General features: G+C 35.7%; 2 protein-coding genes across 2 annotated transcripts; one reads left to right on the top strand and one right to left on the bottom strand.

Annotated features, from left to right (window-relative positions):
• Window positions 1–444: 444 nt before the first annotated feature.
• On the bottom strand, window positions 445–3175 carry LOC136805023 (uncharacterized). The gene is made up of 3 exons (XM_067061555.1): window positions 2820–3175; window positions 2089–2254; window positions 445–739 (listed from the first exon to the last, which is right to left on the bottom strand). Exons 1-3 carry the CDS (start codon window positions 2970–2972, stop codon window positions 489–491), a joined length of 570 nt encoding a protein of 189 aa, XP_066917656.1. The 5' UTR covers window positions 2973–3175; the 3' UTR covers window positions 445–488.
• A 2892-nt stretch (window positions 3176–6067) lies between these two features.
• On the top strand, window positions 6068–12886 carry LOC136805101 (ubiquitin-like protein 4A). Its single transcript, XM_067061663.1, has 4 exons — window positions 6068–6140; window positions 8881–8989; window positions 10185–10399; window positions 12764–12886. Exons 1-4 carry the CDS (start codon window positions 6093–6095, stop codon window positions 12836–12838), a joined length of 447 nt encoding a protein of 148 aa, XP_066917764.1. The 5' UTR covers window positions 6068–6092; the 3' UTR covers window positions 12839–12886.
• Window positions 12887–12931: the final 45 nt, after the last annotated feature.

The raw sequence follows: 12931 nt of genomic DNA, 5'->3' as shown, positions 1-12931 counted from the left end.
TGCGTCTACTCTTCTTAAAACTTCAATTTATTTAAACATATTCATTCAGAATCATAAAAATTTGCATAAGTATAGAATAGGTACAATATATGAATATTATAATAAAATTTATGACCTTATGACCTTCTAAGGTCATAAAGGTTGTCTTCGTAAAGATTTCTCAAAGGTTCGTAAAGGTTTTTCGTCGTGTAAGGTTCGACAGGCAGAACTTATTCATCTCATTTAGATCCCGCTACATCCTGAAGCTTTTATCACCGCTATCTACATTGTCTTAGCTAAAGAGTTCTTCCTTTTTGAAAAATGGAAACAGACCCAATTTTCTAGGGAAGATACTTTGAGATTAAGAATTTTCAAAACATCTTCATTTCTAGGAATAAGATTTTTGACACTTTTGGCCGATAGTTCAAATTTTCCAGGAAGGCTATGCCTGGGAAACAGATGTTGAAAAAAGGTCCTAGCTGGATGCTTTCGTAAATTGTAATGGTTTTCTAAGGCATGCTGCTAAAACCAAGCATCACAAACAGTAGTGTGAACAACCACATCGGCTTTATCGTAGTACTCGAAGATGTTACATCGTAACGATAGCCATTACCTGCATAACGCCCTAATAAATTAATCATTCTGTTTGCAATGATCGGACCATGTGTAGTTTTGAAACATTTGGAGCGACATTGGGCTGTGATTTCTTTCTTCGAAGTTGTGTAAGCATAATAAGGATAACTAATACAAACCTTGTTGCCTGAAAAATAAAGGGGATATATCCAATTTAGTACAGTTTAGTCTCCATGACTCAAAAACACACGGGAATATTAGTACAGTTTAGTCTCCATGACTCAAAAACACACGGGAATATTAGTACAGTTTAGTCTCCATGACTCAAAAACACACGGGAACGCAAATTTGTTCGAGAGCTGGAAATTTCGTGTTATTGAGTGAGGTTTATAAAGCATTGTTAACTAGTGAAGGAACCATAAAACTTATCCGAGTTAAGGAGACTCCATTCTATAACTACAATCAGTGTCATAATATATTGGCACTTTTGGCTAATTTACAATTTTTCGAAAATTGAAGTTCGAGTGAGAATCTCAATTTTTAGGCCTTCAATTTGATTTCATCGAGTATTTTGATCTCGGAGGGATTTATTGGTTTCTAGGCTATATTTCAAGCCCTACTGGACCATTTTTAAACTTTTGGATCCTCAGATCCTAAGGTCCTAAGTCAAAAGTCTAGCGTTAAAACTCTACCCTTCGAACCTACTTTAGAGCACTTACAAATCGATTATGGTTTCAAAACACCCCGGTGAATTTCCTTTTTGTGCCAAGTATTTTGTCCCTGATTGTACTCCACTAACTATATGAATTATGATTGATAACGAAGAAGCAGTGCTTTGTGACAATCTCAAATTTAATGAAAATGGAATTAAGCCCCTTTTGAATTGGGGGTACCTGGACTTAGGTCCCTTTTGAGATTTTGGGGTACCTGGACTTAGGCCCCATTTGAGATTTTGGGGTACTTGGACTTAGGCCCCTTTTGAGATTTTGGGGTACCTAGATTTGGGGCCCCTTTTGAATTGGGGTATCTGGACTTAGATCCCTTTTGAATTGGGGGTACTTGGACTAAGGCCCCTTTTGAATTGGGGTTGATTGGCTTAGGCTTCTTTTGAATTAAGGTACAATCAACGTCATAATATTTGAGAAAAAAGGGAAATCCCCACAAGATCTTATAGCCACAGACGATTTGAAAGCGCTCTAACTTAGATTGGAAGTGTAGAGTTTTAACACTAGACTTAAGAGGATCAAAAAGCATTTAATAATAGCCCAGAAGTGACTTTCTCGCCAGAAATGCTTACCAAAGAACTTGAATTAGGGGTACTAGGACTTAGGACTCTTTTGAATTTGGAGAGCTTGGACTTAAGACCCTTTTGAATTCGGGGAACTTGAACTTAGGCCCCTTTTGAATTTGGGGAGCTTGGACTTAGGCCCATTTTGAGATTTTGGTGTACCTGGACTTAGGCCCCTTTTGAATTTGGGGTACTTGGACTAAGGTAGCTATATGTAGAATTTGATAAGAAGGAAGACGAATGCTTACCAAAGAACTGCGCAAGTTGTGATGTCTGGTAGTAAGATTTATTTCCTTCCTTGATAATGACAGCTTCTTCTCCTTTGGTCAAAACGAAATCGACCGGATTCATATATCCTGGACATCGGAACCCATCATCTGATGCAACAGGGCAATGAGTGACCTTCAGTGATGCCTAACAAGATGAAACCATAAACAGTCTTCTTAAAAAGTTGAAGTTCGATTCGATTCCTGTCTTGTCTGTACACAAACCCAGTAGCTACGGTTTATTTCAAAATTCTTTGCCATAGAGTACTACGAAGCGATAAACGTGATATACACTTTGGTATAGAGTATTACTGTCTATCACGCTAAACACTGTCAAAACTTCAACTACAAGCCAAGTGTCTCTCTTTCTAAAGCATATAATGTTTAGAAAACATAAACAATATCTTCTTAAAAGTTGCAGTTCGATTCGATTCGATGCCACTGTCTGTCACGCTAAACACTGTCAAATCTTCAATTACAATTTAGCCGAGTGTCTCTCTTTAAAGCATATAATGTTTAGAAAACAAAAATTTTTCGATGAATGATTTGATTCACTGCTGTCACTACTCATTGTCTGTTTCGTAAAACAGTGGCAAAAACTTCAACCACGCACTTTAGCAAAGCATACAATGTCTGGGGTGATGATAAAAAACCTTTTCATACAGATTCAGGAAGGAGGAAGGGAGGAAGAGAGGAAGGAGGCTTATTATTACCTTCTTCAAACTGCCAGTAACGCCCTCTTCTTTGATAATGGGGCACACCCATGTGTCTTTCGAAGCTATGTAAGTGGAGTTTGGTATTCCACCCGGGCGTAAAACCGCCTCTGTAGCGACAATGAGACCACCAATACATAAAATTATAAACATTGTCGCGCCTGTGTTAGTCGACTCTTTTTATTATCAGAATTCGACAGAATCGATCTTTTAAAGCTTTGAGTGCTCGAAATGACTTCTTATGTTACTGTATGTGATTGATCCCCCTTTAAAGCCTTCGTGAAACTCTCTGAAACTCAATTAAATTAAATTTTTGATTTCAACATCATCTCAAAGTTCGCAGCTTTGAATAACTTTTTTCAACAACTTTCAGTCGTTTATGTATGTTTATGCGTGTGAGCATGCTCAGAAAAAATCTATTTACATATTTACATATTGCACGTTTTTTTTATAAGAATATCCAAAAATTTTGAAACCTTCGGATGTTCTTAAGTTTTTGAGTTTTAACCCTAAAAATGTTCGTAACATCTTTTTATTTTCGCCATTCTTTAAAGTATTTTTGTCCATTTTCCTAGAAATTGAGTGTTCTAGGGTCTACACAGCCTTAAATTGTTCTTAACTTGTTCTTAACAATTTGGCCACCGAAGCCTTATGTTCTTATATAGTTTGTTCTTATAAAAAAACGTGTATTTCTAAGACATCTGAAAGAAAGCTGATAGTGCGATTACAGATATGATGATGATGTAGAATTCAAAGAAAACAAAAGTGACGAAATCATTTCAATCATATCGTATGATGACGTTTTGCTAAGTAGTTAGGTATTTTTGTTTCGAAAACTTCGAAATTTGATATATGATTAGAATGCATGTTTTTCTCTTGTCTCCTGAATAGACGCCCCCCCCCCCCGCTAATTGTTAAGAGAAAAAAATCCATCCCGCCCGCTCTTATTAAGATACCCCCCTCTTACTCCACTCCCCCCGCTTATTGGAATTCTACCCCCCCCTGCTTATTCGAACCCCCCCCCGTCTATTCGGGAGACAAGAGTATATGATCAAATTTGTGTCTAGAGTCTGGCTAAATCAGAGATTTATAAGCTCGAAGGGCTAGATGTCGTGCTTTAAGCCATCCCAGGCGAAAAAAAGTGAATATCGGAAAAAATATTGTTGCTATTGTTTTCGAAAACCCGCGAAGCCTCTGATTGGTCAAGCACTGAAATTTTATTGTAATGTCACGTGACCTAGGTAGCCATCACGGCTCACTTTTCAGCAAAAGCTTCTAAATCTATGGTCTAAAATACGCGTTTCCAAATTATTCACTTTGAAGAATAAGCATTGATCGAAAAATCTTGTCATTTGATGAAGGATTGCCAAGTTTACAGGCTATTTTTTAGTCCAAATATATTCTTACAACGATGTCAGAAACAATGAATCATCTATTTTGTAACATTTAAACGAGCCAATGAGATTTCACCTATCGACAAAAGAGCTCATCAAAAATGCACGATATATAATATCGAAAGAATTTTCAAATTTTTCCTCGAGTAGAGTGCAGCCTTGTACTTGTATGTTATCCCGGGGGGGGGGGGGTGTGTTTACTAGGGTTGCGAGCTGATGGGGGGGGGGTGTCGCCCGACTTTAGAAATTTGGACCCTTACCGAAACTAAAAAGGAGAAAACAAAGGAAGGTTTTCGGAATTTTACGACCCTGGCTGCCTTAGCGGGACAAATGTGACTTAATTTCGATCTTTCAGGGGGTAAAAAATTTAAATTTTCCTATTTTTATTTTTCCAACCCTTAGTGGGATGTACCCCCCGGGTATGTTATACTCTGACTGGCCTGACTCTGGGCAAGATCACTGACCTTTATATATCCCTGGACCAAGCAATATCCGCCATCTTTGATTGGAGTTTTTTTGGAATTGGTACCCGAGAAGAAGCCATTGCAATGTTAAAAATTAACGTCTAACGTCGCTACATCATCAAAAGAATTAGAGGAAAAGTAGGCCTAGCGCTATTGATGCATTTACACCACTATCGAGTAGTGCCGCCATTAGGGTACCACTTTTCAAAAAACTCCGATCAAAGATTTTGCTTGGCTGGGATTGAGAAGCTTGGTCCAGGGTATATAAAAGTCAGTGGGCAAGATACAACAAATCGGGCTTTTTCCGATAATCCGTACGATGGCCCCTAAGGCTCACCATGCACTTCCAGTTCTTATAAAATTTGTGAACTAGAACTGTCTAGGGTCATGGCCCAGAAGGCTCACAAGACACTGCGCACTTCCGAGTTTTTTTGTGACGACACTGCACACTTCTAAAAATATTTTAGAGACGCAAAAGTCCCCCTCAAAAGATAGCCGTTCTGGTCAGCAAAATAGATACCGAGTTGTAATAAATAAGTTGATGATAATAGCGAAGAGGCTCGGAAATCCCGAGTTAAAAAACCGAGTTACGAAAAAACTGAGTTACGAAAAAACCGAGCTATGACGTCATTTTTCAGAAATTTTGACGTCATTTTGTACCTTCTATATGACGTCATTCTAAATTTTGTAGCTCGTTTTTTCCGTTGACTTTAAATTTTGAGTCATTTCTCGTTTTTTTACTTGGTTTCGTTTCTTTTAAATTTTTGAGTTATTTTCCTTCCTGTAGATTCTCCGATTCTCGAGTTATTTTCACAGCAGAAGGCTCAAAACACACTTCTAGTTTTCATGCACTTAGGACTAGGGTGATCCAATGGTGGAAAATACTAGCGGCATGGAGGCAAAAAAACAAAGTTGATATTTGCTCACTTTTTGCTTCCCCGATTTTTGCCAGGTGGGATTTTGCTGACCAGCACTTAACTCAGAAATTTTAACCTGTAACTCTTGATATGAACAACTCGGAAATTTTAACTCATTTTGCGTAACTCGACATTCATTTTAAAGACCAAAAAAAATTTCATCGCGCGGGCCGCTCACTTGTTGGAAATTTCCCTCCCTGACAAAAAGTCAGAAGTGGGCAGTGTCACTTGAGCCTTCTGGGCCATTGACCCTAGGCAGTTCTAGTTCACAAATTTTATAAGAACTGGAAGTGCGTAAAAACTAGAAGTGCGTGTTTTGAGCCTTCTGGGCCACCGTAAATCCGAAGTTCCGAGATGTTATCAAAACGTGAGTGCTGGAATTTCTAGCATAGAATACTTTGCACACTATTTCTCTATCAGAACTGAGGAAGTTGAAGCTTGAAGAAGAAAGATTTTACTAGCTAAAGTATTTTTTTCATATTGCATTAAAATACCAGAATGAAACTTTTTTTAAAAGTATTGGGTGGTCAAGAACTAACTTATACTGTAAGTATATTACTAGACCATCCCAGAAAATTTTTGTTATATATATACCCCCTGCATTTTTTAATTTTATCCAAACGGTGTCAATCAACAACTTCAAACAAAAATCACAATAGACCTCTTTTTAAGGAATGAGGCCACCCTGTTGAATAATTATGTAGTCCAGCAAAAAAAATAATGATATAGCCAAGCATAATTATTATAATATGCATGAAACAGTAATTATGCATGGCTGTGTATTTTATGCTGGACTACATAATTATATTCAACAGGGTTGCCTAGCCTCTTTAAAAAAAGGTCTATCGAGAACCAATCGAATGTAGCTAATCGAATGAGACCAAATAACTGCGATTCGATTATCAAATGCAATCGAATCTCAATCCATCGGCCGATTCTTGGGTAATATTCGATTGTGTTTGATTGCGTTTGAGTAACGTTCGATTGGGTTCGATTGATCGTAAATTACCTTCGATTGATCTTCAATTATGTTTGATTACCATTATGTTCGATAAGTTTGATTGCGATTAGATCAAATTTGATCATTCCTTTAGAGCTTTTTCAGCGTGGACGACCGAATCATAACTTCTTTTCTTCTTGATAAATTTTTGTGAAATATTCAGGAGAGATCCATAAAATTATCATTGATACCATGTTCAAATATCTAAATCATTCTCTTTAAAGGAAAGAAAACAATTGACAATGTTTACATTCCTCTAACCTTCCACAGTACTAAAGTGCCCATTTTTACCTACTGTTTTCACGGTGGAACACAGTGGAGATAGCGAGACTTCTAAATGGTGTATTGATTCCGCATTTGATTTGTTCAATTGACACTGTCTGGTCGAACCGATCAAATGTGGCTAATCGAACACGATCAAATAAAATTATTATCAAACGCAATCAAATCTTAATCGATTGGCAGATTCCTGGGTAATATTCAATTTGTGTTCAATTGAGTTCGAATTACATTTGATTGAGTTCGAATTACATTTGATTGAGTTCGAATTACGTTTGATTGTGATTCCTTAATGTTCAATTAGTTTTGACAGCTGAAAATATTCTTAAAAATTATTAAACAAGGGGGTCCTAATAAGGTCCCAGGGGGTTGGAAAATTTTCAAAAAATTAACAAGAGGGGGGGCATTTACTTGGAACCTAAGAGTAAATCTTCCTCTAGAGCTTCATAGCTTAAGCGTGGGGTGACCGGGCGAGCACTAAAATATGCCGTTGGAAAATCAGATAATGGTGCAAGCGAATGCAATTGAATCAATCGAAACGTAATTGTGCATAATTGAATACAATTGAACGTAATGGAACAGCAAATCCTGGGTAATATTCTATTACAATTCGATTGCGATCGCATTCAATTGAATAAATGTTTGACTTGTCAGATTGACACCGATTACAGGACTAATCAAACTTTGTCATGAGAACTTAATCGAACAATAAAAGTTTGATTAAATTATTTATATATATAATCGAACTTTGACTTTTTGAACTTTTGGTGAACTTATAGTATTTGGGTAAAATGAACATTTCTCATCAACTCAACCGTCAACTTTTTTTTAAATCTGAAAATCCTGTGATGCGAGGGATGTTTTAAATGACATCACTGCAAAAGAGACCATGACTATTGAACTTTCACTGTTAGAGCGCACTTTCTGATTTTTGTGTTCTATCAACATGGCCGAATTAGAGAGCTCCCATATTATCAAACTGATCGAACCCCAACTAGTGATCAAATCCTGAAATTTAAATCCAACAATCACAGTAGTTGGCTCTGGATGGCTCCCGGTTTCTATGGTCCAATAACGAATAAAATGAGAAAGTCATGGTCAAAATTTAGAATGGAGAAGCACACTTTATTTTTTTATGGTCGTTTTATGGAATGACGTTTTCCTTACTTTATTTAAATCTTCCTTCACTATTCAAGGTTTGCTGGCAAAAATAATGGCATCCTATATATATAGCTGCAGTCTTGAGGTTTGAAGATGACAAAAAAATTATTTTGTTTTAAAAATTTACTGCACCTGCATAGCTAATCTTGATCACAGATCAGATCAAAGGTTCAATAACTTTACCAGCTCACACGATTCCTTTGAATCAAGCTAATCGAATTTAATGAAACTTAAAGCAGCTTGTATGTACAGCTAATCAAGTCCCATTCTGGTTGAAATTGTGTTAGTACAATAGTTTAATTAGGCAAACCTTGAAGAATCTAGAAATTACTGATGATAATTATCTAGCAGGGGTCAAAATATCTTAAAGGAAAACAAAAGTGTTATGTTTTAGTTATAAACTTATCTATTTCAGCTCCATTGTTTTAGTAAGTGGAATCAGCAAATTAACAACATCAAATGAATAATTTATAATTTGATTGATTTAACAAGATTTCATTGAGGGCTTTTCCAGAAAAAATTTGTACCCCCTTTGTTAAGGTCTTTTTTTAAAAAGGTGACCCCCTGGATTTTTTTCCAATTTTTCAGAACCCCCTTGGATTTTTTTCTCCCATTCTTTTGGACCACCCTGGATTTTCGACCTCGTGATACTGACAACCCTGGATTTTCAACCCGATTTTACTGACCAACCTGGATTTTTTCATTCAAAAACCCAGACCACCCTGGATTTTTTATTTTCCAGACCACCTTGGACGTCACACCTCCTCAACATAGGGGGTACAGACTATTTCTGAAATAGCCCAATAGTAATTCGTTTGTATTTAGAAGCTCTTTTTTTTTTTAAAGTACGATGACAGTACAACCACGGTAAACGAAGTAAAGAAATTCCTTGTAACCAAATTGAATAAACCTCTCTCTCAAATCAAACTGGTCTACAAAGGAAAGACTTTAGCAGGTAAACTACATGTTTTTTTATAAAAACATGGTTTCCTCCAGGTTTTCAGGTTCTTCCCATCTGGGGCCTAAAACCCCCATTTGGTCTTCTTCCCCCACCTACCCTCCCCCCATTGGAAAAATATTTTTGTGACCTAACGATTTGCCAGATTTTGCATAAAAACTTAATAAAAATAAGAATTTCCTGCAATGAACATACAAATGCTGGAAATAGACACATTTAATCATCTATTTGAAATATTATATCTAATTTCTGCAGTTTCCACAATGCTCACAGAATGGTGAAAATAAGAAAATTTCTAGGACTACATAAAAATTAAGAACAATGGAAGGCTTGAAAATTTTTATAATGAAATAATGTGCACAATTTAGTAAAATGTAATGAATGGCGACCATATTTTATAAAACTGCACTTTTAGGGCAATACAGTAGCATCAAACATTCAACAATTCTTGTAAACATAAAAACAGAAAATATCGTTAACAGAGGTTCTGCTTTGTTTTTGTTTTTGTTTTTGCCAGCCTGGTAGATTTAAGTTGACTCTAGATTCTAGGTCAGTGGATTGTTAGCAATCCCCGTGTATTGATTAGCATGAATAGACTGGCAAAATTTGCCGTTTGCAGGGGCTAAATAAGAGCCCCCTTTAAAGTGTTTCAGATTTTCATTCAAGATTCATGTGAAGGGGGCAACTGTTACCCTATGATAGCATGTAGTAACTACCTTTTTGATGAAATGAAGAGGGATGGGTGTACCTTATCGGGGAAAACTTCGTTGGGGAAAAGTGACGAAATTTTCGACAAGTGACGAATATTTTTCCCTGATGAAAATTTTCCCAGGCTTTAATGCGTTTACCAACTACCAGCAAGTGACGAATTTTTCCCCGACGAAAATTTTCACCGACGAAAATTTTCCCCGACGAAGTTTTCCCCGATAAGGTATTCATTTTCTGAAAACTTTATCAAGAATAACATTATCAAAAGTATCTCAAAATGATTTTGAAATAATTATTATTATTAAAGGATATACAGTCCAGGCACACTATGCTAGGGCCTCTAAACCTGTCTATCTACATAATATTTACAAAAGTGATCTTGAATCGTAACGTAACGGATGCTTTACCCATGCCTGATCTTTTTGCCAAAACCTATTTTTGAAAAGGATTTTCATGGCTATATGACGTGCTGTTATTCTTTCAGCTGAGAAAAGACTTTCTGATTACAATATACAAGATCAGGCTAAGCTACACGTAGCAGTCAAGAAAACACTGATCAGTTCATCTCTAAAGGAAGAACAAGTCACTCCCACGAAACCAAAATACAAACCAGAAGAATTGTGGTCTAAACTTTCAGAGGTTCTTGCAAAGAATTATGGTCCAGATGAATCAGCAGTCATTATGATGCAATTTCGAAAGGTTTGATATGGTTTGAAGCTCTACTAGTCATGTATTACAAAGTGTGATACTTTTGGGGTAAAGTACGTTGGGAAAATTGAGGGATATACTCTCGGGTACCTAATAGCTGGAGGGCCCGCTTATTAATTTTTCAAAAATTTTCCATCCAGGACATTCTTATTCCAAACCCCCCCCCCCCCCGGCTTATTGATTTTTGGGAAAATTTTTTTGAAAGTTTCCTCTTTTGCCCTAATTCTGCTGTATTAGCCTCCTTTTCGAAAATTGTCCACCCAGGACATTTTTATTCCAACCCCCCTGCTTTGCTTATTAAGTTTTGAGATTTTTTCCAAACCCCCGGCTATTAGGTACCCAAGAGTATATAGTGGTAGAGATTTTGATGAGCAAATATTCTCCAGATGAATCAACTCCAACATTTAACTTTCTTGATATGTATGATGACACAATTCAAAAAAATTGTTTTTGATCCGAACCATTGAAATAATTTCAGTGAAATTTTAAGGCTAAAGAGTTAGATGGAGGGGAGTAAAGTGAAATTTACTTATTTTCAAGTTTTTGTAAGGAAATAAATTAGATATTTTCTGCCTATTTTAAGGTATGTGTTCACCTTTCTTGACACATTCTCTTTAATTGATCATATCTTTAGAACAACAAATTTTTATATATCAAAAGTATATATTTTCTGAAAGCCAATAATATTCTCTTTCTAATGGTAAAAGTTTCAGCTGAATTTAAAAAACTGGGCAGGATATAATTAAAATCTTAAGAATTTTAACCTTACCTACTTCAAAGAAGTTTAAAGTCACCCATAGCTTTTGAATTTTGAAAAAATAATTTCGATTCTAAATTCTGTAAAAATATCGATAAAAAAGTAAATTTAAATGTGATTTTTTTCAGTTATCTGTAAATTGAGGAAAAACAACTCGGTTAGAAATAAAATCCTAAGACACTTTTTAAGTTTGATCTTTTGGGAATCTCATAAAAAAAGAATGAAGTCGATATCTAAATGCTATGGGTGACTTTAACTTCGTTAAAATAGTATGTGGTAAAATTTCGTTTTTTTCTACATCAATTTGAAATTTTTAACGAGATGATTGCTGTTTATTTGAGTAATCAGTGAAATGTGTCAAAAATTTTACTATTCAATAGAGGTGAGAATAAACATCAGCTGAATTCTCTCTTTTGTCTTTGTTGTTTCCGAAAGGGACAATTATTTGAGTAAATAATCCATCATAAGACGAACTTTGTTTTGAAATTTAAATGGTTATAACTCTGGAACAAAAAAAGATTTTAAGATCGCGATTTTACCAAAACGAAATCCAGTAACTTTTCTTCCACTTTGACTAAAAAAATTTTTTTGACAAAAAATCGGAAAAAGGTGTACACATACATACCTTAAACTTTCCTTTTTATACAAGACAGTATGACACTTACTACCGTGTTGGTATTGTATTCAGAAGTTATGAAAACAGTTACTACACAGTGTAGTAACTGCTGTTTGGGGGTGGTGCCAAACACTAAAACGAATTTTAAAGAACTTTCAAAAATTTTCAAAAAAAATGAATTTTTTTGTGAAAAAATTCTTTGTTAAAAAAAATATTTTTGTTATAAATAGACGAAAAAAAATTTGAAATTTTTCTCATCCAACTTTGAAATTATGCTTTCCCTAATTATCATTAAAATGCTGTAAAATGTTCTCAACAGCTGTTAACCAAGTTAATTAGAAGAAAATCTAGCACGAAAATGGCTTTAGGTTGAGAAATAATCGCAATTTAGGGTAATTTCGAGCATGTTTTTGATGATATCACTCAAAAACAGGGGTGGTACCTGGAAATCTTTTCTGAAAACAGTTACTACCAAGGTGTAGTAACTGCAAAGGGTGGTGAAAAAAGTGTTGAAAAAGCACTTACTACACTACACATCACGTCTTGTAGTAACTGCGTGTCCCCCCTGTTTTATGTAATATCATTCATAAATTACAATAGTATTATTATTAATATTTTCACAATTTTGAATGCTGCAGTAAAAAGATAATGAATCATAGATATCTTATATAAAACACTAGATAGAGCTACTCTGTATTTCCAAAGCAACGGCAAGTGAAGCAAAATAATACGTCATCTTTACTGAAAGTAGGTCAGTAGGTCACAGTTCAGTACCGGCAATTTGTTCAACCAAGCAAAAAAAACTGAATGACGCGAAGCGACGAGGCGAAAGGTAGACTTGATCAATCAAATTGTCGGCACCGAACTATGGTCTATTTATCAAAGATGGCAGATTATTCTGATTCAAACAGGGACGGAGTAGCTCTGTCTTGTATAAGATATCTGTGTAATGAATCTGAAAAATGATTTCTTTTCTTGCCAGGATTATGAGTGTATGTTGAAAACATTGAGTCTGGATGATATTGAAAGGATAGCAGAAAAGAATCTAACAACTTGATCAACTGGACATCTGTCAAGAATGAGAGTAGTTGTTGTGTTGTGGATATGCTGCCGGCTTCTCATTGGAGAAAGAACAACCAGACACCCCTTG

Source organism: Clytia hemisphaerica, unplaced genomic scaffold, assembly GCF_902728285.1.
Source record: "Clytia hemisphaerica strain Z4C2 unplaced genomic scaffold, Clytia hemisphaerica genome assembly, whole genome shotgun sequence".
Lineage (NCBI taxonomy): Eukaryota > Metazoa > Cnidaria > Hydrozoa > Leptothecata > Clytiidae > Clytia > Clytia hemisphaerica.
The sequence above is the reverse complement of the archived record's forward strand: the minus strand, read 5'-3'. Positions and strand labels throughout refer to the sequence as shown.